Below are 26,461 nucleotides of genomic sequence, written 5' to 3'. Positions count from 1 at the left end.
ACGGCTGGTTCATAGCCAAAGAACCACGCGTTCCATGGGACCGTGTTTTTCCAAACCAAACAAACTTTTCTTCCCGTTCCGTTGCCGGTTCGGACACTTTTGACAACAAACACTCCCTCGACCAGGCAATGGTGGCAGTCTTTAGCTTGCTCCCAATCTGAGGCCTCCAGGCTTGATTGGCAGCTGTCCCTGCCAACTAGACAGGCCCTCTGGCCTGTCCAGCCAGGAAAAGGGGGAGGAGGGTTAGAATCTCCAAGACAACTGAGGAGATGGGCCTTCGGCACCATGGTAACACCAATCTCTTCCTTCCAAAACCATGTTAGGCAGTTTTTTCTGCCAACCAGAGTGCTCCTGTGTTATTCAATCTTGGCTTTTTCCATAAATAGGGGAAGCTGTGTGATTCCTGGTTTCAGTTTCTCCAGAGTGGGAGAGGGAGAGGACGGAGAGCTTGCTGGCTGTAGTGTTGGGAGGAATCTTTGACCTTCACTTCTGGCTGCTGGAAAGGGGGCTGAAAAGCCTCTTTTCATGGAGGACTGGGGAGGTGTTTGGGGAAAGGGTGCTTTTTTCCTCCCCCCCCCCCAATCCTAGTCTTAGGCCTTTGAGTACAACTGTGGTCTTCATGCTTGACCATGATTTTTATTTGCTTTTATTTTTCTCGTTCTCTGCTTTGGGGCTCTATAACTTGGAGATCCATATTGCAATCTTCATTAAACTTGGAAGATGACTGGAGGAGAGCCTACTGAAAACTCCCTGCGAGTTTGGGCTCTCTGAGCATGAAGGGGGCCATTCTGGGGGCCCCCAAACCTCAAACCGGTTCAGAAATTGGGTGAGTTTGTTCAGTTTGTGTTCCATGTTCCGTGGAAATTGATGAACCACGAACCGAGCGGTTCAGTTTTTTTCATTCCGTGCTCATCTCTACTAGGGAGTAATCTCATATTTGCTCAGGCATTTATGAATGAACTTGGGAGTCCTGGGATTTCAAACAAAATATACAGTGTAACCAAGACTCATACATTCAAGTCCTAAGAGCTAAGCTACAAGTGACGCCTTAAACAGGTTGGACACTTGTCAGCTTACCTCAAGTTTTGATGGGAAATGTCGGCATCCTGGTTTTACAGCTTGGCTCTCCATTACAGCTGCAAGACCAGGATGCCTACATTTCCCATCAAAACTTGAGGGAAACTGACAAGTGTCCAACTTGTGTCAGGCATCCTTCATTCCTAACACATTTCAAGATAAACTGTTTCTCAAGATACATGGTATATATAATTAACTAAAACATGCAAGTTGAACTTTTGTTTAGATAGCTTATTTTTCTCAGTGACTGAACTGAATGGTACATTGAATGGCTTTATTCTTGCACAGCAGCTGCTTATGGGGCGCCCCACATGCCACCCACACCTGACGAAGCCGCGGACGCTCTGAGTGGCCTATCACTTACGGGAATGGCTCCCCCACGCAGGGGATAGGCGACGGGTGCCCATGATGTGTTGATTGTGTGAGATTGGCCCAAGAACACCTGGCAAGCCGGCACGGCAGAGTGGGGAAAGTGGTCCATCACAGCCTGCTGTGCAACAGTTGCTCTCAGCAGCATCTGAAACAGTAACGCATGCACGGCGGTGCAAGCTTTTAGGGGGCCACATGCGAGAGGCACCACATGCTTCTGGGGCATTACCTTACATCCGCATTAGCAGCACACACAGGTTGGCGGGGGGGGGGTTCTATCACTGTTTTGTCGCACGCCTTGAAATGGCCAACCACACCCAGCTATATAAGGCCTACCGCAGTCAAGAATGAAGCTGAAACGAGCAGTACCCATGAGACAAGCTAGCAGCGACGACATTGCCCCCTCTGCATCAGTGTGTTTCAGAAAACACACTTCCGTCCAAGGCACAACTGCCTAGGCGGGAGCGCCGCAAGACGGTTGCCCGAGAAACGGAGGCGGGGGTGGGGGCAGCGCACTTACTACGTGGTCTTGTGCCTAGGAACGCTTGCTCAACCATGTCGACCTCAATTTCCTCTACCAAAGAGGTCATCGACTGGCAGACCATGCGAGCTCAGCACAGTCTGGGAAGAGAGACTCGAGGCGGAACGGCACCATGGTCTCCTCAGCCGTGTCGCGCTCGTGTTCGGTCAGTCCCTTGTCCTCCATGGCCGTGGCTGCCTGCTCAGCCCACTCCTCCCGCCAGTTGCTCGGCACCCACTCCGCCATGCTTTCCAGCGAGGCTACTGGTACGTGCGCTCGACACGGGAAGCCTAGCTTTGTGTGCACGGGCAAATCACCGAGGCAGCCAATCGCGGGGCACTGCGCGGCTGCTGGAAGCTGGTTAGTCCAGAGACATCTCACAGGGCAACGCGCGCCGCTGAGAGCCGATATGGCCTCCAAAAACCTCCCGGACCCCAGAACTTCAAAGCGGCCTCAACGTTGCAATAGTCGCTGCAACAGTTGCGGTAGACCAGGCGGAAAGACCTGGAACTGCATGCCCTAAGTCTGTGGGAACTGAATTTCTTTTCCAACTCTGTGTTTCGGCTACCTCGTGTATAAATTCTAACCTACAATTAAATTGAAAGCCACAAATAAAAACCGGTGGAAGTTTGCATGGGGCATGCTTGAGCACACACGGGATGAACGTGAGCAGAAGCCGGAACGCCGGCAAGCCGGCGAGGGACAGTCAGGCCCCCCCTACTTTGCATGCCTAAATAGCAGGACACCCTGGAGGGGGGGCTCAACCGCGGTGGCGCCTCTGACACGACCCACAAAATCCAGCCAATCAGAGCAGGCCCACGGAAGAGGGCATCACGCCAAGGGAGGCCGTGACCTGCGTCACCCGTTCACTCGCAAGGTACGAGCAATAGCACCATCTGGCAGTCAGTCAAATGTATACAACCACTGGAATGGAAAAAGAGCCGCTCAGTGTGGGCAACTCGCTGGTCCTGAAGAGGGACACGTGCAGACGCGGACACACACACACAGGTTTGGCGGGGGCAGGACATGCGCAAAAACCCGGGAACGGGCACGGGCGGGCCGAAACAGACAGGAACGCTAGCGCTCACACAATCACGTGTAATTCTTAACGTCTGTTTTGGCTCTAAGGCTTTCCTGTATAAGTTCCTTCATTCACTACAGGGTCATGGGCAGGGTGAATCCTACGGGTTGCATCTTGCAGTATTTCATGATCCCCTGTGACCAGCCCTTTGACCTGGCCAGTTACTCTGACCTGGAGGGCTCAGAGGAAGAGCCTGAGGAGCCAGGGGCGAGGAATCAGGAGAACCAGTGGTGTCAGGGAGGACCTGATGCTGCAGAGGCACCTGCTGACCATACTCCAGCAATGCCAGAGGCTACTCTGCCAGAGAGTGCAAGTGAGTCTCTGCTGCTGGTCCCTGAGATTAGCACGAGTCCTCTGCCAAGCAGGATATGAACCAGGATCTTCTTCCACTCTGCAGGAACAGGGGTGGTGTAGGATCTAGGCTGAGGTGGCACAGAGAAAGAAGGTCAAGTAGCCCACATGTAGATCCAGAACAGAGTGGTAATGCTTTGCAGGATCCTGACCAAAATCGGCACAGCTGCAAGTGCCTCAACGCTTGCCAGCAGATGCAGCTGACCCAGATCATGGCTCAGCCTATTTTGGCTGAGGTTTGAGAAGGCTGCATTGCTGGATTAACTGGTCCACTAGGCACAAGCAGTGTACCAGCATAGGTGCACTGCACTCCTGAGCTTAGGCAGCCAAGCCAGTGGCCCTACTCCAGAGGAATCCAAACCAGGCCAGCCTGCAGAGCGCAAGATGCAGTAATTTTTGCATCTGTGCAGTTAGTGCACAGAATCTGCTTGATTTGCGAAGATATGTATTCTTCCAATGGAAGAGCCATTTAAGTTGGAGGAAGGCTCCAACTGAAGGGAGGCGGCAAATGTAAAGTGCTGTAAAAATATTTTAATTTAAAAATTAATAAACTTTGCTCAGTGAAGTGGTAGGATAGGGGTAGGCTCCCTCTCATTACTTGCTGTTTTTACCTTCTTTGCATCTTCCGTTTTTGGTTTTTCAACTTTAAAGAATGTGGCTATGATAGGAGATGCAGTGACAAAGTTGGAAAGTCTTAATGAGATTGTACACATGTGTTTGGCTTTTCAGTGGAAAGAACACAGCCAGACTGTTCAACCCCATCAAACAAATGGTTGAAATTCAGCCAGTTGATCAGAACTGTGAACATGTTGTGAGCTGAACCAGTGTGATGGAGCACCTCTGGAAAAATATTAGTAGAGGAAGTTTTATGGCCATTGTTACTAGAAGGTTATTTGCCACTATGATTTGTAGCTGAATACATGATTGGTTTGATTAAAGAACAGTGCATTTGAGAAGATATGCAAGTTCTTTTTGGTGTTTGAAACATCAGCGGCAATTTGAACATACTATATGTAGTGTATAAGTAATGAACCTGCAAATGTAAACCACCCCTTAATGACATGATACCATTTTTCATTTCCCTATTAACTCAAGCATTTGGAGAAAAGTTAGTAGCTGCCAGTGCCCTTTGTGGAGTTTAGAGCATATTTGAAGGGGCAAATACACTTTTTGATCTTGTTGCTGGTGGTGTTTATCTTGATTACATTCTAAAGTTAATTTAAGTAATCATCAATAAAACTTAAACATAACAACTGGAATGAACAACTGCTTTGGTGTTCTGTTGCCCATCTGTGACTCATTGTAAAGTAGCTTCTTGGTAAATATGTTGCTTATTTCTACTGACTGGTTCTCCTGCTGTTTAGTTAGCATGAACAAATTCCTTAATGACCCACAGACCAACCACTCAGCATTTTTTCTGAAGCTGCTGCCCAGGGGCTAGCAAGCAATGGCCTCAGCTGTTAAGTATCTTGTACGGGTCACTATCAAGTATCCATAATAGGATGATCTTAGACTTTGTAGTAGGCTAGTTGGGCTGTTAAAATGGCATGGGCACAATGACTTTAGACTAGATCCTGGAGGCCTCTTCCTGCTTGATCCTGGGGTTCCTTAAGTCACTGCAAATGCCACTTAACTTACCTTCATTTTTACAGCTGTAGAAACCAGCACAAACTTTTTGGATTTTGAGTTGTTCTTCCCCTTGCTCCTTTCATTTCAGTTTTAACTTCAATATTCAGACTAAAATAGCCAGTGGTAACTAACCTGTCACCTTGGTAACCAAGGGATTTCTGACCCTGGAGGAGGGAACATTCCAAGAGTTCTGGCTGAGCAAAAGGCCCAGAGTATAAACTCTTATTAAAGAGGTACAGTGCATTGGGAGAGGCAGAGTAGGTTGTTTCTGCGGAGACCTAAAATTCCACCACTCCGAGAAGGTAGATTGTTAAGTCCTGTGAACAGAGCAGCAGCAACCTTGAGACCAATTCAAGTATGGTAACAGTGCTGTAGACAGCCCTACTCAATCAAGATGACTGAAAAATGACTCACATAAGATGAATTCTCAAGACTAGAGGATGTGGGAGAAGGAGACCTATGAAGATACATTGGTACAGTTTGGTCTGCCTGGTTGCTTCCCTATTTTTCTGATGGTCTTCATATTCATATAGAACTTCATTTACTACTACGCTGTCCTCCACTCACCCAATTTAGAGAGATCCTTCTAGAGCTCTTCATAATCCATGTTGATTTTCACTCCCCTGGGCAATCAGCATTCAAAGTTCTCCCCATGAGGGAGAACTTTGTCTCTTCAGCTATGCCTCAAAGGGGGCGGGTCAAGCAAAGAGAGGGGGGCTTCTCACTCAATTCTCTTCTGACCATTGTGCTCTTTGGCAGCTCAGTGTTGGCTGCCCGCAAAGGAACTGCCTTTTCCACTTTTCCTTTTCCTTCTTGCCCTTTCCCCTCGTCTTCCAGTTTTATAACAAAACGATAATAGAATAGCATGGTTGAGTTTTCTAGCCCCTTTTTCTTACCTTTGTGACTTCTGTTCTTTTTTTTCATCAGCTGAATTCTTATGGTACTATGATATATTTTTAAACAGTGCCTCTATTGCCCGAGTAAGTTCCCTTTGTCTTCAAAAGAGCCACAAAGTAGAACTTTGGCTTTATTGGTCTAACATTGAAATCCTAGACGGAGGTACTCCATTCTAAGGCCATTAATTTCAATGGGCTTAGACTGGAGTAACTCTGCTTAGGATTTTGCTGTAAATTTAGCAAGCCAGAAGTACTAGAATAGTCTGTCTTTCAGTTGAATAAATTTACTCTTAAGATCAGTGGAGACTGTAATACTTTGTCCAGTTACAAAGAATATTTAAAATATTGTATAATATTTCTCCAGTGATGAAATGAGGCTCCTTCTTCTTTTTGCATTTGTCTGCTCCCACGTTTATCATCTGCATTGTGTTAGCAATCAGGAGTGGACTGCCTTGAGTATTACATTTTTTTTTTTTGCTTGGAGATGACCTCTGTGTAGGAAAACAACTGTATAGCTTACCATGTAAAATATGGCACAAGTTTATCCAGCGCCACTAATTTTCATTAACATACTTAAAGCATTAAAAATTAACATTTTGTCTCCCTTTCACAAACTGTAATACATGGACGTTCCTATACAAAAAAAATGATTTCTGTTTAGGAAAATTGTAATGTGTGAATCTGCCCTCAGGCAGCAGAACATGTAACATGCATATGCATGTAAGAAGAGCCTGATGGCTGCTTTTCCCAGAGAAAAGAAGACTTTGGGAGGGCTAGATATTGAGTGGGAAAGAAATGCAGATTGATTGAACATTTTCCTACATGCCCTTTCTGCATTCAAAATTTCCTGTAGCTGAAGTTGTTTTTACCTAAGGAAAGCAGCAGTTGGACTTTTGTTACCCACATGTGTTTAGTATGTAATTCAGCCCTCAGTGTTCTAGTAAAATTTGATAAATATTTCTAAATGACAATCACATTTCAAAAAAAAAATTGGGGGGGTAATGCTTCATCTTTATTTTGTCTGTTATAGCAAGGTTTGCTTAGGGCCGATTCATACTTTGCAAAGGCCACCACATTACAGAGGCCACATGATCTGGGAATTCCCCACTCATAACTTCAGATCAGTTGGGAAGATGGTGTGCTTAAGCCTTTCCCCACTTATGCCATTTTTCTTACTTGAAATGCCCTGGGGAGCTGCTCCTTGTTGGGCTGGGGAAACTGAACTGCAGCCTTCAGTACACCAAAGTTTCCCAGTAGCAACCTCCAAGGCTATTTCAGATTGGGAAAATGAGCAAGGTGGAAGGTTTAAGTACGTTCTCCCTCTGTGCTGTGGTCCTGACCCAAATCAGGCCCACATTTGCCTGGTTATTGAGTTTTCAGTGGGGAACTCCCAGTGAAATCTTAGCTGAAAGTCCTCATCGCAGCCTTGAGGACTTTGTAGTGTGTGAATCTGCCCTTGTTCTAGTTCATCTGTGTGTGTGTGTGTGAAGTGCTGTCAAGTCACAACTGACTTATGGTAACCCCAAGCAAGGGGCTTTCAAGGCAAGTGAGAGGCAGAGGTGGTTTGCTGTCGCCTTCCTTTGCAGAGTCTTCCTTGGTGGTCTCCCATCCGAGTACCAACCTGCTTAGCTTCCAGGATTGGGCTATAACATGCTGTCTTCCCTCCCAGTTCATCTGTAGGGGATTTTAAAAAAATATATAGTTTCTACCTTTTTCCAAGTCTCTATTTGATTTAACATCAAAGATACTGTTCAGCAGTTGTATTCCACATGGAGTCTTTGTCCTTTTATTTCCATTTGACAGTTTTATCTGTTTAGTGGCTGTGGTAGAAAATACAAAAGGTCAAAAAAAGTTTTAATGTCAGGTCATGTATTAATGCAGCAGTGTTTGCTGTTTTTTAATTGTGGGTTAAGAATAATTAAGCACATATTTCTCTGCCAGGAAATCAACGAAGCCTGATTTCTAGTAAGTTTGTATTCTTAAAAATCCAGCATTTCTTTAATCAAAAAAAGAAAATACAAGAAATGATGTTAATCAAATTCAGGTGAACAATATGAGTATTCATGTCACATTATTCTTGAACTATTTGGAGTAGGAATCATAAAATGTAAATACCTATCTAGAGGTGCAAGGTGGGGCTGGGAAGAAAGTATTCAATCTATTTTGCTGCCTGCCATGCAGCTGAATTCTGTGCAAATAATTGCCCAATGCCAGAGGTTTATCTCATTTGCAAATGTTTACTTCTCAAGGTCCTTGAGAAATTCTATCAATGATTACTTGAAAGGTAAAATAATGAAGAATCTTGTGGCATCTTAAAGAGTAATAGATTTATTGTGATATAAAATTTTGAGGACATCTAATGAATTGGGTGGACTCAGGTCTATGAAAGTGTACACTAAATTTTATTTCTTAACATGTTAGATGACTCCTGGGTTCAGTTCAGGTGTGACACCACGCCAGACAGAAAGTATAACATAGTAGGCATTACAGAGACTTGGTGGGATGTCTCCCATGACTGGAATAGAGTAGTGGATGGGTTATTCAAGAAGAACAGGATGTAGTAGTGGAGTGGAGTGGCGCTGTATGTAAGGAAGGGGCTTGGTTGTCAGGAAATACTGGAAGAAGAGAGTGACAACCCGGTGGAAGTGTGTGGGTGAAGATAGGGCTGGGAAGGATGAGCAGTATTGCAATTGGGGTCTGTTATATATGTCATCCCAATCTTCAAGAAAGGGAAAAGGGGCAATCCTGGGACCCGCAAGCCAGTCATCCTGACCTCTGTTCCAAGGAAATCACTGGAACAAATATTAAAGGCATCGGTCGGCAAGCAGCTGATGAACATCATGGTGATATGGGAGGTCAGCATCGATTTGTCCCCAACAGGTCCTGCCAGACCAACCTCATCTCCTTCTATGGCTGAGTGACAGACTTACTGAATCATGGGAATGCTGTAACTGTAGTTTATCTGGATTTCAGTAAAAGTTTTGACAGAGTTCCTCATAATGTTCTGATGGGTAAACTGGAGGACTGTGGACAAGACTACTTGATGCACCTAAAGAGTAGTTTGCAATAGCATCATGCCTGATTTGAGGGAGGTTTCCATTGGAGTCCCCCAGGGTTCAGTCTTTGGCCCAGCACTTTTCAATATTTTTATAAATGACCTGGATGAGAGTTTGAAGAGATTCCTCATTAAATTTGCAGATGAGGAGTAGTAAACACCCTTGAAGACAGGGATAGAATTCAATAAGATTTGAACACACTGGAAAGTGGGCAGATTTTAATAAGATACAATTTAACATGGATAAGTACTGGGTTCTGCACCTTGGTAACAAAAATGCAAAGCATGCATACTGGATGAGGTATACACTTCTGGATAGCAATGTGTGTGAACATGATCTTTGCATACTGGTGGATAGGTGGCAGTCTGTGTGTTGCAGCAGCAAAAACAAACACAATCTTGGGTTGTATTAACAACAGCATAACATCCAAATCACAGGATGTCTTTATCCCACTATATACTGCGGTGCTTTGGCCCCATCTGGAGTACTGAGTGCAGTTCTTGAGGTCTCAGGTCAAAAAGGGTATGGACAAATTGGAACAGGTGCAGAGGAGAGCAACCAGGATGATCAGGGGCCTGGAGGCCAAAGACCGAGGAACCTGGGAATGTTTAGTTGGGGGAAGAGGAGGTTGAGAGGAGACATGATACTTTTAAGTATTTAAAAGAATGTCAGAGGCGGAAGGGTGCTGTTCCTCTTGACAATAGAGAATAGGACTCAAAACAATGTGTTTAACCTACAGGACGGAAGGTACCAGCTAGACATTAAGAAAAATTTCTTCATGTTAAGAGTAATTCATCAGTGGAATCGACTGTCTGGGGATGTGGCAGGTTCCCTGTCATTGGCAGTCTTTATGGAGTGGCTGGACAAACACTTGGGGATGCTTTTGGCTGTTCCTGTACTGGGCAGGGGGTTGGATTAGATAGTCTGTAAGGCCCAACTATAAATAATTCTATAAATAATCTATTTGCTTGTTAAGAATAAGCAATTGAGAAAAGTTAGGAAGGAAGTAATTTTAAAATGTTAGGCAGGGTTGAAATAGAATAATCTAGATTCCTGTGCTACACCTGGTCCCAGTTTAACTGGGGAGCCATTTCTTCTTGACTTAATGGCCTGTGGACTTGCGATTCTCTCACATCCCCACTTGTCTTTGAACTGCATGCTTGTCCTGCTGCTGCATAAAAATGATTCTTACTTTGTTTTTCCTCCTAGCTCATCGATCTATTTATAAGATTTTTATCCCGTCTTTCCACCCTCATAGGGCCACGAAGGCGCCTCTAACAAATTAAAACTATTTTTAAACCAGATCATAAAATGAACACAAGAGATAAAAACAACAATAAAATATTGGGGAGGTAGGAGGGATCATTGAAGGAATGCCGAGTGAAAAAAAGTCTTCACCTATTGGTGGAAGATGGCAACAGAAGGAAATGCCACCTGAAATGATCCCAGTAGTCAAGTGGATTCTTAAGGGTTCTGCAGGTATGTTGGTCCCAAACTATGTAAGGCTTTAAAAATCAGCAGCAGCACCTTGAATTGTGCCTGGAAACAGATTGGAAGCCAGTGTAGATGAGCCAAGACTGGAGGGATATGTTCCCTGTGACCCACTCCAGTCAGCATCTTGGCTGTAGCATTCTGCACCAGCTGCACTTTCCAAACACTTTTCAAGGGAGGCCCACATAAAGCACATTTCAGTAATCTAATCTAGATGTAACCTGGGCATGTACCACAGCAATGAGATCTTTTCAGTCAGAGAAGGGCTGCAGATAGGGTTGCCAGGAATCTGGAGTCCCTTGACGGGACCCCCAGGTCCCTCTAGTCTCTCAACGGGGGATTGGGAGCCAGTACTTACCCCAGCTTCGACTCTCCACATGCACGTGATGCTCACGCGCACGCTCCTGGCTCGTGTAATGATGTCACTTCTGCGACTGATGTCATCACGCGGGGGCAAAGGGTATCTCCAGATCAAAGGGGGACCTAGTTGCTGTCGCCGCTGGCTCTCACTGCAAGCATGGCTGCCCAGCGGCCTGCCCACTCGCTCTCATTTGATGCACAGGGGCCACGGCGGCAAGAGGCAGCGGCGGCGGCAGCAGTGAGAGCCAGTGGCAGTGAGAGCAAGCTGCTACGCTTGCAGTGAGAGCCTGCTCTTGCTGCGGCTGCTGCTGCTGCCACCTGCTCTTGTGGTGTGGGAGCACGCGGGCATGCCGCACTGCCCAGGGAGGGGGCTCCCCAGGGAGTGCCCACCACCACCAGCCTTGTAAGTGGACGCGCGGGGTGGGGGGAAAGGGTGGGATCTGGGAATCCCCTGCCCCCGGCAGGGGAATGGCAACCCTAGCTGCAGAATAGCTTACATCTCAAAGCTGGGGAAGTCATTCCTGGCCACAACTGTCACCTCTGTATCCAGCAGCAGGCCTGGGTCCAATAGCATGCTGAAGCTATGGACCTGTTCCTTCAATTCCATCTAGAACGGACAACACCTTAAAGATAAAGCTGAGGATAATACTTCTGCATTGAATCAGTGCTGAGGATTTTTTCCTCATTTCAGTAAAATACTGTAAAAACGTTGAAACTAAATGGGAGGGTGGCAGACCTGTTCATTCATACCTGCGTCCTCAAATGGGGTCAGTGGAGAAGAGATTAAAAGAGAGCCATACAGGTGGGAAGTGTTGAACCCTGCCCCATAGCAGTTTACCTTCATGCATTCTGATGCTGAAACCCCTTTCCCCTCCATTTAGGCTGTAACACTAAAAGTGAACCCTACTATGGGAGGTGAGCAGAGAGGCCTCGGATGGAGAACTGTAGAATTGTAATCCATGGGAGTGATGAAGTTTGTTTCCCTTGTCCAACTACTACTCTTAAAAACAACAACAGTAACAGGGCTTTCTTGATTTATGTAACTGGGACAGACTCAAATTTAAGGAGACTAGAGCTACCCATCAAATATGCCTTGAACACACAAGCCCACCAAATGACAATTTTGCAACCATGGAATTGTGTCCACATATAAGTTTGCCTAGCAAAACTGCAAATGGCTATTTATTATATTATATTCCTCCCTCCCCACCTCAGCAGGCTCAGGGCGGTTTACAGTTAATACAATAGTATAAAATACATATAACTTTAAAATCAATAAAGCTCCTTAAATATTTAAAAACACACACAACAAAACAACGCAGCAGCAGATTTTAAGGACATATAGCAACAGATTTACTATATTTATATTTTGCCCTTCTGCCATCCTTTTCAAGGTAGTTTCAGAACAATTGCCTACTGTATGTCACAAAAAGGGGGACTAGAAATACCACCAGAAAGGACAGAGTGAATATTAACTAACTTGATAGTGTGCAGTATTGCAGCCTTGGGCTGATAATTTGGGTTAGAGTAAATGGTGTATTATAATGAGGTTTGATTCTTCAAGAACACACTTTTCTATGATATGGCCAAGTAATATATCTCTTGAAACTTTAGGCAAGGCAATGATAACTGGCTGATCTAAAGTATGTACATCTTTATTACAGTATATTTTACTTTCCTCCCATTCAAGCAAACCATGTTCCAATATTGTAAAATACTGTTGGTTTGTTGACTGTCAGTTAAAGTATTGGAGGGATGTGATTCCATATTTTCATTTTATTGCTAACTAATGCAAGTATGATAATTTGTATGCATCAAGTCTGTATTTAATGTCTACAATGAATTGTCAGATTTGTCTTCTTTTAAACTGCAGTTAATAAGAGCATGCCAATCTATTCCTGTGCTCTCTGTGCCCTGGTCAGCAACTTACTTTACTCAAGGACCATTTGGAGGAGAAATTGCCCCACCCCATCTCCCAAAGCGGACAATAATTCCCATTGCCGCCAGTACTTACTTCTTTTCCCGTCTCACTTGCCTCTCAGATGCCAAGTAGAGACCCTGCAAGTACTCTTAAAGCCCCTGAATTGTTCTCATTGCTGTTTTTGCTTTTACACACTTTTCAGCAGAAATGAAAACATGCATAATTTCTTAAGAAACTAATTGCACCATTGTGCATGTCAGCAGAAGGGAATATATCTTGCTAACCTTTGTAGCTATTCTTGCACCTTTATCATATGACTAGAGAACATTTTTCTCCAGAATGTTTGTTTCCTTAAAATGTTTGTCACGCAGAGTTTTATCATATATTTTTTTTCTGGAAAAGAATGAGAATGAATTCTTCAAAATATGCATTGTACGAAACGTTCTGGTTTAAAGTAGCCTCTCCCACTTTGTGATGCCTACAGCAGAAATATTAGCTGATCTGTAATACATTTCTTCAATTTCTTCATAGATTCGGGACAGTCGGGAAGTCCAAGCCACAATGATCCTGCCAAGAACCCACCAGGTAAAATTGTGTTCTTGAGACATTTTGCAATTGAACATTGTTTGAAAACAAAGATTGTAGTATTAATGCAATTGACCAGCAGCTTATTTGGTGGTAGCAAGTGCAGGATGAGTAGGCCTTCTGGAGTGGCAAATGCCTTAATAGTGCCTTTTGCCAAGATTTAGTTAATCAGAGGGAAACGTTTCTGTCATCATACAGGTGTAGAGCACGTGACTGAGTTTCAAAATATATTTCTACGGTTTAAACAGTGTCTGAAATTTTTCAATTAAAGTGTCTTTTAATATTTTATCTGAAGCTCTGTACTTTTCCTTTGTCATCCTTTAATAAAGCGCACGTATGTTCAGTTTTTACAATTAGATGTCGTGATAAAACTCGGTTAGTGAGAAAAGACTTTAAAATTCAAATACACCATTAAAACAAAGATTGTACTTATAAAGGAATCATAAGTGGACTTTGCAAACCAAAAGGACCCATGGCCACAGCTCTGCTCATATAAAGCATCTTTTCTGCCTCCCCCTCCTTGCTGCAGCTTCTGGTGCATTAAAGAAAACAGCCCTGGAGGAGAGGGGTTGTCAGAAGACCCTCCGAAACAGCATAGGGTGCAAGGTCTGCATTGAGAATCAGCAAAAATTGTATCCTCAGAGTGAGCAGAAACTCCCCTTTAGTTCATGGAAGAAGTGCTTTGGGTCCAACCATGTATTTTTCAGGCCAAGCTTTTCAGATACTTCAGCATTAATTAGTTCAGGTTTTCCCGGCCTTGGTATCTGAGAACAGCAGCCTTCTACTTCCATATTGCCAGCAGTTTCATGAACTTGGGGAGCTATGGAGCACCATGTAATGTGGTGGAGGAAGGTTGCTTACTAAAAGTTGTGCTGCACATGTGCTGAATACCTCTCCCCTTGTTGCCTCTCTGAATTACAGTACTTGAAAAGAAGAAATGTTTGGCTTGATTTTTGCCTAGGGAGTGGAATGTGTGTTGGTGCTTTCAACTCCTGTTGAAAAGGAAAAAATACCAATCCAAACAGAGATTTAAATTACAGCAGTGCTAGTAGCTGTTTTCAGCCATTTGTTTTATTACCTACCAAGAGTTTGCATAAAGCTGAGCAGTTTTTGTTTGTTTGTTTATAAAGCATCAGTTTGAAATTTTTGTAAGTTTGAGACTAAGTCATGTTTATGTGTTTTTGCATGGCTATGTGGATTATTTACAAGGTCCAAGCTAGATATGAGGGGAGGGGTTGTCAGGGGTTGGGGGGGGGCGTAAATCTTTACATGTGTTTGATCACATGTACAGTGAGAATGGTTTTTCCTTTATTAAAAAACAGCATGGGTATGAAGGGAGCTGTTCCTGAAGCATCTTTCTTTGAGCTTGGTTCTTTCCGGTTTGTTAAAGGAACAGAACACACTAAGGCAAGGTTCCCCAATGTGGGCAATGCTATTGTAATGCTGGGCTTGTTACTGACCTTGTTCAAATGCAAGAGTTTTCCAATAGCAGCTGCAGCCAGTGGAGGATCAGGAGGATTGGTAAGCTAAGTGCCCAGGCTTCTGGCTCCGTTCTCCTTTCCAGATTTCCTTCTTTTTTGTCCCCTTCTGTGAATCTTTTGCAAAGTGAGGGGAAAGGTGTTGTGTTTGGCTCCGCCTTCTGCACCGTAACCCTCTCAAAATTCCAAAGATGTCTGCACGCTCAAAAAGGTTGAGGGGGCCTGCAGTAACGTAAAGATTGCAAGGTGGGGGGGTTTATCTTCCCTCATTCATGCATGTCTTTTTTTTTAAATAAAAGCCCCCCTCTCCCCTCTTTCTGCATGAATGGGTAGACATATGAATAATAAATACACATGGATCCCTACTTTCATATCTAATTTAGCCCCAAAACTTTTAAAACTTGTTATAGCTTAAGTTGCTATCTTTTTTCCATCTTGTGTCATCATTTTTTAAAAAATTTGTAGTAATTAATGTTATTGCCAGAACAGCACAGTTCTATAGGTTTGGTTATCACATTCGATGTGAACAGCTTTGGGGGGGGGGGGGATGAAAGGACTGCCAGTTATCTGTTCATATCGTACAGCTATTTCGAATGCCTGTTTCTACTATTTCCAGGCTCCTTCTGCTTCACCTCATGTCATACCATGAAGAAATACTTCTTATACAATGGAATCGCACATCAGTCAACACGAAGCGAATTTATATTCTCTGTTTCATGTTTAGTATTTATAACTGTGTAACATTACTAAGCAATGGGGTATTTTTGGTAACCATTTTGCGGCTTATACAGAGACAAACGCTGAGTCTTCTTTCCTGGCTCATTCTGTTTTCTCCTTTTCTGTCTTGGCCTCACGACCTACTTTTGAGTCCCATCCCACAGTTTGAGAACCACTTGCCTTGAGAATAGTATTTTAAGCTTTCCTGAATATTGTGCTGGAGTTAATTGTGGTGAAACTTGCCGTTTTATTTATTGTTTTGGTGAAAGGGATGAACAAAGATTAGTGAGGACTGAGAATGAATGCACTATAAACACTATTATAGCTGGTTTGACAGGCCACAGCAATTATTAATTGAAAGTTTTGAGCTCCTCCTCCCCATTGTTAGGCAGATATCTTCACATGCTGGCTGGGCCATTCCCATGTCATGTTTGGATCTTATCTTGATTATGAAGAAGCCGGCATGTTGGCAGCATAATTGTGCTACAGTTTTGGAATGCCACTACCTTCTCAAGGGATTGGCAAGAAGAAAAGGGCTTGGAAGCAACTACAGTATTTGGCAAGACTGTTGGCATTGCAAGTTGGCTTCTTTTAAATTGGCTATGCTGTTGCATTCTTTAGGGTGTCTGATAATTTGCCTTCTTAACTTAGGAGGCTGGCAATATCCTTTGCCAAATAAATGAATATTAAGCACAGTCACTGGAGTTCTTTATAACTTATTCCTAAAATACACTGCTTGCATTGGCTAAAGCATTGTATAATCAGTACAATAATAGAAGTTTTCTTGCACAGTGTATATGTAATGTGCTGTCAAGTTGCATTCAACTTGTGGCAGCCCCATAGAGTTTTCAAGGCAAGAAAGAACCAGATGTGTCTTCCTCTGCATAGCAACCCTGGATTTCCTTGGTGATCTCCCATCCAAGTACTAATCCATGAGATCAGGCTAGTTGGGTCATCCAGGTTTTACACAGAACTAGGAGATTTTTTAATGCTTGAATTGTACTTCACGTGTACTTCAAAAATAACTTGACAAGCCCAGTATGTAAGATTACTTTTGTTGAAGAAGTAGCGTGTCAGTGGCATGATGAGATTGCTTCATCCTTTAGGTGATCTTGTCTTCAGCATTAGCTTTTCTGAAAAATTAATCTAGCTTTCAGGGAGTAGCTGGCTTGATCTGAGAGGTGGCTGCTGCCTTGTTGAAAGAAGGATTGGTCCTAGAAACTTGGAAAGAGTTATTTGTTAGGTGATCCCTCACTAGACCCAATGATGTTTATGTTGGCTGGTTACTAGGTCTTGGAGTCAAGGTTCCTGAATGGGTAATTAGCGGTGTTTCAGTTCCAGACATTCTTCGATGGCATGGCTTATTTTGGTTCATTTCAGTCTAACTTTTAATATGGTTCTACCACTGCTATAAGGATCTTTGCCAGGAAATGGGCATGTCACCTGGTTGATTCTTCAGGGCCATTCATTGGCTTTCAAAAGCATTAATTGTGGTATCCTCCTATCACCTGGCAGGAATGACAGTGGGAGTCACTATTCCTTTAGGTCTTTCTCTAAAAGTTGGTGCATAGGAGTTTTGCTCTGCCCCATTATATTTGTGCTATAGATACTGTTATGGGTGCTTGTCCATAAGACACTATTTTAAACAACTGCATGGTGGAAGAGATTTTCATGAGATTTTGGATATAGTGTCATAAATATTCTTATGATTCCCACTTTGGTTTTTCCTTTTATCTGTGGAGGTGAACGGTTTGAACAAGATCCCTGAGTCAGCAAATGGATTAGATGAGGAGGGGGGCAGTCTAGTAAACTGAAGCTCAAAACAGGTAATATGGAGATTCTGTTGGTGGGTGATGTAGCCGACCATCAAGTGGTATTTAACCTGTTTTGGATATGTTTACACCAGCCCTTGAAGATCAGTTTCATAGCTTAGTCCAAGATGGATACTGCTAATGGATACTCAGGTATCAGCAGTGTGATGCACTGTTTTCCCACTACAGCATCTCCTTTTTTAAAAAAGAAAATTTTATTTTATTAGTAAGATTAAAAGCCCAGGAAAAAGGGCAGAGAAATAAAAGAAAAAAGTAAACAAAGAGAGAAAATAACAAAGAAAAATAATACATATTTCATTTTCCATTTTTCTCTACAACTATCATACTTTAACAAGCATCATACTTTTTAGTTTTAATATCTCCAAAATTTACCTTTTCAATACTGCCCCCTTTCTATTTATTTTTCCCAAATTTCTCTTCTTAAAAATCAAAACCACAAATCATCAGTTCATTTTCCTCATCTCACACAGAAAGTCAATAAAGGGTTTCCAGTTAACTGTAAAAGTAGACCATGTTTTATCTCTAATTAGAGCTCCTCTGCAGCATCTCCTGAAAAGCCATAGCTGTTATCCATGTGTTCACATCATTCAGGCGAACCCACAGTAGTGAGTTGTATGTGAACCTGCTTTGAAGAGTCTTCAGAAACTTCAGCTGGTTTTAGAGTACACTGGCTAAGTTATTAATAGAGGTCTCGTATAATTTGCGTATGTACCTAAAGATCCAAATGGGTTTTCAGTTTGTTTCTATGACCATTTCAAAGTGATGGTTGTAGCCAGGGCTTTTTTTCAGCTGGAACGCAGTGGAACAGAGTTCTGGAACAAAATGGTTGCATGGCTGGTGGCCCCGCCCCCTGATCTCCAGACAGAGGGGAGTTTAGATTGCCCTCTAAACTCCTCTCTGTCTGGAGATCAGGGGACGGGACCACCAGCCATGTGACCATTTTCTCCGAGGGCAACCCACTGAGTTCTACCACCTCTTTCCCCAGAAAAAAAGCCCTGGTTGTAACCATAAATACCTAAATGCCCTGTTACAGTAGGACAGTCTTTTACCATACTGTACTGTACTTGCAGTGACAGTTGTCTTCCAAGTTCCTATTCCATGTGTCCCTGTCTTCTGAACTTGTGGTTGCTTACTTGAAGAAGAACCCTTTATGTACTGGCATCCTGATAATGGAAGTTCCTCCTGAAGGAAGTTTGTCTGGTGGATACTTTACTATCATTTTGGCATCAGACAAAGATAGTTTAATCTCCTGTTCTGTCCTATGCAAGTAATTTTATCTGCTCATTTTCTTTTTTCTTTTTTTATGCTAGTTAATTAGATTGATTTTACATGCTTGTTTTGCATGATTTTATCTGGATGCGTGTGTGTGCTTAGCTGAAAACCTAAAAATAATCAGCTGAACAAATTCAGTTAGCTGTACCTCTTTAACTGTGAAGATACAATGATGGAATAAATTACCTTTTGATTTTTTGTATAACATGTCAGAAAGTAAACATATACATGCTGAGGAAGAAAGTAGGGAAGCTTCTAGACAGGAAGATTTCTCAATGTCTGATGTGTTAAATAGGCACACCTGACACAGATACTACATACATGGGCTGTTAGTCTAAAGGTACAAGACAGGGGCCGAATCCACACTTACCAGCACAGCACTAAGCAGGCGGAGTGAGAGCGTCTTTCTGGCACGATTTATGACGTCATCGCATCATGATGCTGCTCTCGTGGCGCGATGATGTCATAAAACGCGCCAGAAAGATGCTCTCACTCCACCTGCTTAGTGCTGTGCCGGGTAAGTGTGGATTCGTCCAGGGTGACAGAACAAGTGTTGGTTTGAAATGGAGTTAATAGTTTAGGACCTTATGCTAAATGATACTCTTCCTAACATTTCCTTTCTCCCACCTTCCTTTTGGCACCTCTCTGGGAATCAGGCACCCTAACTGAAACATTCTAGCTATAATAGGACCTGGTTTTCAGGCTCATGAAAATTGCCAAGCCCAAAAAAGTAGAACAAGAAGTTAAAGTGGCCATTATTTAAACTGCAAGAGCGAAGAGTAATAAAAGAAAAAAGCAAGAGAGGTGCATTTGGGGGCTTTATTGATTGTCAGCTAATGCACATTATTCTGTTCAGTTTAACACTATGCACTGGCTAAATTATGGATCAGTTAGCATTAGTTTGAGAGATTAGTGAGGAATAAATGTAAAATATAAAGAGGGGAAATATATCAAGTTCTGGCAGTACATTGGAACAGATAGTTATTCCCATATTTTCTTTTTAAAAATTACAAAAGTGAAAAACAGGATAGCAGAATTGAATTTCAAGTATATAAGATTTGCTAACCAGCTTTAAATGCTACTTTGAATCATTGTTAATTGTGATTAATATTAGTACTGGGATATCCCTCACCACAGTGATTAAGAACAGGGGAGAGAATTAGCTTCAAGATTAGTAGTTGTGGTAGAAAATGGTGATCAGACAGCAAATGAGAGGCGGTGGAGACTGTGGCAGTGTCCCAGCAATTCACTGTCCCCCAACCCCCTGCTGTCTGCCTCCTTGCTGTCCTTAGTTTAGTGGATGGCAGGCTGTCAGTTAAGCCCACCTCTGTTTTCTCTTTGTTCATCTCAACACTTCAGACAAACAAGGCCTTTCTTGTAGCAGCAAAGGACCATGCCCATCTACACCAGTTTACTAGTTCATTATGCAGGGAGTTTTCTTTATGGCTTCATCTAAGTCCCTGATTGGTCAGTGGTTCTATAAGAATCATTGACCTATTAAAATTTCTTCTTTCTCAATAGGATGGAGCAAAAAACAAATCACTGTTAGGGATTTGGATGAAGTTGGATGGCGAAATGTGATAATGACCAAGGCTCCATTTAGGGTTGCCAGCACCCAGGTGGAAGCTGGAGATCTCCCAATATCACACCTGATCTCCAGATGAGGTAGATCAGTTCCCCTGAAGAAAAACGCTGCTTTAGAGGGTGGACTCTATGCATCATGCCCCGTTGAGATCCTCTCCTCCCCAAACTCCACTCTCCCCAGGCTTCATCCCCAAAATCTCCAGGAATTTCCCAGCCTGGAGCTGGAAACTCTAGCCCCAATAAAGTAGTGTACTGTCTCTTTAAAGTCTCATTTTCACCTGCTCAGAATCAGATGGACCCCCCTTCACTCTCCCACTCTGAGGCAGATTTTTCTGTCAAATACAAGTTTGCCTGCTATGACTGAGAGCCCCAAGTAGCATGTCTCTGTTTATGGTTGTAAAGTGGTTTTTGTCCCACCTTGGTAAGCAATTATATTTTTTGCTTTTTAGCCCAGCCCAGAAACTTGATAGGGGAAAAGCAAGGGCCCTCTTCTTTGTATGAAATGGTACTAGAGGCAGAATAACTCTCAAAAGAAACAGCAACTTTATTGAACAGGCAGGGATGGAATATGGGCAGTAGGGAATGAAATTGCTAAGGTAAAATTTATTGGTAGAACAAGTAACAGGCAAAATAGTTTTCTTGCAGCTTAGTTTCAATGTTTTACAGTTCTAAAGAGTGAGAAGTGTTTTGTTTAATACTTTGGTTAAAGCAACAATGTTTCTTCATAGATTTCCCTTTTTAACTCCTGATGTCCTGATGTTAGTTCATCACTGTTTTCCCTTTACAACAGACCTGGGGTCCTCCTTAAAGCCAAACCTCCTTCTAGACACTGGGCAGGACTTATTCTTCACATTACAAGACATAACCCTATTCACTTGGCTTGAATGAGAGTCTCCACTTGCTACCCACTCAGTCTGCCAACAACACACATCCAGTTCTATCTTGGCTGTGTAAACGGGTTTCAACTTGTGCTGGCTTTTATACTTGGAATCCTTAACTAAAAGCCTTCCTTAAGACAAAGGAAATGTTTTCCTTTCCCTCACTTCAGAGGGGAAGCTGTTTGACCCTCCTTATCAGCTTCTCTCACACACTCAACTGCCCTCCTATGAACTCAAAATCCTGTCAGCACCAAATGTCATTCTGAGGGTTGGTTCTGCCAGTCAGAGTGAGGTGGGAGCAGCCTGTCAATCAAGATTTCATTCCAGGTGGTTGTTAACTCCTTCCCTTCCATCTCTCTGAGTGCTGCACTTAGGAAACCTTCTTTGAAGGGAATTCTGTCACACAGGCCTATATGTGATTTTTTTTTTTACACATTCCCATTTCACTCAGGACATTTAGCCCAGTTCCTTCCAACTCAGAAGGGGGCAACCATTCTCATTTAGTAAGAGTGGAAGCTCAGGAGAAGAGGATTCAAGTGTGTGTCTTGCAATGAAATCTAGGAGCCTTGAGTCTTAGATGAAGTATTGTCCTTCAGTCTTTTCCCTAGTTCCAAGAAATTGAAGAAGAATAGGGGAAAGTGGTGGAAGTGAACAGTATCTAGTTAATGGAAAAAGTTAGAGGTCTCCCTCAGCATAAACTTCCTTGCCCAAAGAAAATCAAACCTCCTTTAGGCTGCGGTCCTAACACACTTTCTTGACAGCGAATCCTATCGAATATACAGGACTTAAACATGCGTATGATTGCAGCATTAGTGGTAAAATAAAAGTACTCTGTGCACATGCAGTGGGATACCAGTTAGCCGAACTTCTGAAAAATGTTGAGCTCCTGAAGGCAAAGGTCCTGGGGCTCTTGAAGAAGTCTCTTTTCTGGGACCAGCAACCCTTAAGCTGGTTAGGCCTAGTTGTCTATAGGTAGTTAGGAAATGCTTTTGCCTCTTACATGTGGCCAAGGGCTTCCTTGTTTGTGGGGTTTTATATGGAGCTACTGTCTTGATGAGTGCTGGATCAAACTGAGTCCTGCAATGCATATATCCTTCTTTGGCTCCTGAACCTTGGTCTTCTTTTTAGTATGTTGAGTGCTTTATTTTAGGGAAAAGGGTCATGTGACGAGCGTTCCTACAGTTATTGCAAACACAGTAGCAAAAGGAGGGGTTGTGTTAGGCTGGCATTAGAGGTGATTCTGCACTGTGGTTGGTTTTTCTTCATTTCAGCAACACTAGTTCGGCACCTTTTTTATTTTCCACATGACACCATCCTCTATTCCAACAGAAATCATGATCAGCCCCAGTTTTCTGCTAAAAATTTTGTTTTTAAAAATATTCTGGAAAAAAGAAAGATCTTTCCTGGCTTGATGTTGTTGGGACAATAGCTTTCAAGTGCCTGGAAGGGAAGACTTGCCTTGTGTTTGAATGGAAGGAAACGTGCCCTTCCTTTACATTTTCACAGTGCACTGTGAACTGCCTTAGTGTTGTAGTCAACACCAACAAAACTGGTGGCATTAGTACAGTTACTGAATTATAACAATATTAAAAGCAAGGTTTTCCCCCCTCTGGTCTCTTGATTAGCATTTGCAGAGTTCCTGAAGCACTCTCTCCTCTTGCCCCAAGTTGTAGGAGGCCAGTTAGTCTTGTCCGTGTATGTGACCGCAATGGAACAGTCAGTGCATCTCAGCAATAAACATTACCCAAAGATTCAAGTATTGCATTATTCTGGAGCAGCACTATTCAAGTGCACTATTTTTTTAAACAAAAAGTGGGCAGAGAATCATAACCGTGGCATGATAACAGCAGGATAGAGGGGTTGCAATCAACAATGGTTGTGTGAAAGCGAGACCACTGCTAACAGGGATTTTAAAAACCCAGTTTGCTCTATGCTGTATGGAATCTCTGTTGCAAGTGCAAACTCTCTTGTGTAGAATCAGCCCTGCATAAGGAGCAGTTAAATGGTAAGAACAATACTGCTTCTTCTTCTTCTTCTTCTTCTTCTTCTTCTTCTTCTTCTTCTTCTTCTTCTTCTTCTTCTTCTTCTTCTTCTTCTTCTTCTTCTTCTTCTTACTACTACTACTAATTACTATTACTATAATTCTCAGTGCAAGGGATGAGGATGGGGACAAAACCAAAATTTGCTCTGTCTGCTGTTGACTGCCCTGCCCTTCATCCCACCAGCCACAATGGTTTCCAGACACTGAGGAGAGAATAATATTACCTCATTCATGCACCTTCAACCCCCCCCCCCCCTGTTTTCTTTTCTTTAAAAATTAGTATATCTTCCTTGGCTATGGAACTGAAGAATCTATCAGAACACTTCTGTGGCCAGTAATACTAGAAGAGCATCATTCTCCTAAGCCAGGCCATAAATGTTATGAAATAATTCCCTACTAGCTATTTAAGAGAACAAAGCCTTTTACCATTTCACTTTTAATATACTGCTCCAGATTAATCTTTTAATAGTAACAGGTGGTCTTTGTCTTTATAGCTCTTCTGAAAATATAATCAGCAGTTTTTCTTGAGTTGCATGCAATTCTGAGCACAGATGGCTGTGTTATTTTACTGCACTTCAAGTTACCCTCTTGTGGGTAAAGAACTAACCCCCATATAGGAATGAAAGAGAAAATTCTGTCTCAGAATCCCTTGCATCACCATTGTTTAAACAACTTTAGTATATGTAATGATGTATATGATATTGGAAATATTTGGGCAGAATGCTACTGGGACGAAGAAATAGGATCAGAACATATTTGTACCTGTTTGCTTTTGGGTGCCTGCAGTCATGTCAGGTGGACATTATCTTGATTTTTTTTTAAGATATGACTGGGTAGATTTAATTATGTTTGTTATACATGCCACCTCTTGGGCTACAAAAAGTGAAGGTGTGATGGATTCTGAAGGTATTTGTGCTCCTTCCCATCTGTCACTATCAAAATAATATACCAGAAGTGTTTCAACCTTCATCTGCAGTGTTCGATATTGTGTCTATTAGTTAAGGTGTTGACAATTTGTTATTTACAAGTTGTCTTCTTTAAAAAATCAGTGCTTTTTGTGATTCTAGTTTTTAAAATAATTCTAGCTTTTTAAGATCTTTTTTGGCAAAACAATTTAAATCATGGCTATTTTCATGTTTTTATTTATTTATTTTAAGCAGGAGCATAATGCAACTAAAGTTAAGTACTGTTATTTCCTAATATTTCCGTAAGAAACAGCTCATGGATCCTTTCAGCCCTGGGACAGTCGGAAGATGTACCTGACTAAGATCCAAGAGTGAATGTCTTATGTTTAAGAGTCATAACTTCACAAAAAAATTAATTATTAAAACTACAAATTTAAACCTGCTCAGCTTTTTTTACTTTACCCGTTATTTATTTCATGTTTTACTACTTTTCACTGTTATACATACCTGAAATTTTCTAAAATCAGTGACTAATAAATCTTATTAATTTGAATGAATTAAGATTTTAGCCTTACTTGCAGTGCCCTTCTTGTCAGTATGTCAGCAGTCTAAAGTTTTAGAATATCAGTAGTAATTCTTGGGTATTGGCACTTTCCAAGCTATTTGTGATTTCAGAAACTTTCTTTGCACATCCTCATAACTCTGTGAACATTTTGTTACAGCTTTATTCTTGTGTTTTTGTTTAAAGGCAGGGTTCTAGCTCTCATAATTGAGAGAATCCTGAAAACTTAACAGTAGTATCATGCTTTTGAATGGCCTACCCAGTTGTTACACATATACTGGGAATTCCATGCTTCCAAGGTACATGCTGGCCCAAATTTGACTCAGGAACATGGTACATGTGGAAAAGAGACTTCATCCCCTATTCTCCTGAACCAAAATAGTACTGGGACCCCACTGTTTGTTCCCTTGAGAAGCTTACATGTAATGATGACTCCACATAAATTTCTCAAAAAAGCAAATAGTAGCTCCCAGCCCATTGCAGGGCAGGGCAGGGCAGGGCAGGGCAGGGCAGGGCAGGGCAGGGCAGGGCAGGGCAGGGCAGGGCAGGAAAATGGCATGGGTGTGGCAACTAACACCCTTTCTCCATGCAAACTGGGCCTGCATATACCTTGGAAGCACAGAACTCCCAGTGTATGGATGGTCCAAAGTCCTCATGGTAACCATAAGGACAATGTTTGATTTGACTATGGAGACTATACGGGCAAGGATTATTTTGTAAGACAGAAATCACCTCCCCATGCTAGAAGTAGTGCTGAAACTTTGCTTGGAGCTCAAACTAGGCTATAATGTGGGGGATCTGTGAAATCTCTTTTATTTTAAAAAAATCTTTAAAGCAATCACGTGGGGCTGCTAATTTGATTGCAGAAGTGTGCTAGAGGAGATTTAAACCTTCCCTCCTGTACTATTTTCCCTAATAAAATTTCCCTCCCCAGGTCCTGGTGCTAGTTCTGTAGGGGAAAGTTAGACAGGTACGCACACATGCATCAGCACAGGACCCTGCAGTTTGGTTGTGGGGAATTTGTCACCCCCATTACTCGACTCTGTGAAGAGTTTGAGGGGTCGGCTTGATTCTAAGCTTTCCATGGACAAACAAGTGTCCATGATGGCTAAAATAGCATTTTTCCATCTCACCAGGCCTGACAGTTTCCCCCATATCTATCTTAATCCAACCTTGCCACATTGATCCATGCAACAGTCACTCTCATTTAGACTACTGCAACTCGCTCTATGTAGGGCTACCCTTAAAGATGCTCTGGAAACTTCAGGTGGGGCAGAATGTGGCTACTGTCTACTGGCCAAGTCACCATAGTCAACTCATATAACCCTGACTTTGAAGCAGCTGCACTGGTTACCAATTAGGCTCTGAATCCAATTCAAAGTGTTGGTGCTCACCTTTAAAGCCCTTCATGATCTGGGACCCTCATACTTTTGGGTGCACCTCTCCCATTATGCCCCCCCCCGCACCTGTTTGGTTCCTCTTCACAGGTTTGTTGGCAGTTCCTAGTCCCACAGTAGCATGACTTTCTTCCATCAGAAAAAGGGCTTTTACTATTGTGGTCCCCTCCCTTTGGCATGCAGTGTTGGAAGGCACTCGGGCCCAGCAGAACTTGTTGATGTTTCAGAAACTCTGCAAGATGGAACTATTCCAGTGTGCTTTTGGCATCTAGCATTGCTACTGTGAGGCAGAGCTAATTGCTGTGCATTATATCTACCTGCAATTTTATGTTATCTGCAAGGTTTTATAGTCTGGGGTTGGGACTAGAGAGGTTTTCAGTATTTATATTATTCTGTTGTTTTATTGTGATTTTATTGAATATATCATGTTTTGTGTTGGTTTTTAACTGATTTAATTGT

General features: G+C 42.7%; 1 protein-coding gene across 5 annotated transcripts in view; it reads left to right on the top strand.

Moving 5' to 3' along the window:
* Positions 1-26,461, top strand: part of NFIB (nuclear factor I B) — a 242,600-nt gene that overhangs the window by 113,625 nt on the left and 102,514 nt on the right. For all 5 annotated transcript variants that reach the window (XM_054987218.1, XM_054987217.1, XM_054987221.1 and 2 more), the window contains exon 3: positions 13,283-13,336. In XM_054987218.1, the coding sequence (XP_054843193.1) occupies positions 13,283-13,336 (54 nt within the window). The remainder of the gene's footprint in view (positions 1-13,282; positions 13,337-26,461) is intronic.

The sequence above is a fragment of the Eublepharis macularius genome, chromosome 8 (genome assembly GCF_028583425.1).
Source record: "Eublepharis macularius isolate TG4126 chromosome 8, MPM_Emac_v1.0, whole genome shotgun sequence".
NCBI classification, from domain to species: domain Eukaryota; kingdom Metazoa; phylum Chordata; class Lepidosauria; order Squamata; family Eublepharidae; genus Eublepharis; species Eublepharis macularius.
This window is presented reverse-complemented; position numbering and strand designations above follow the sequence as displayed.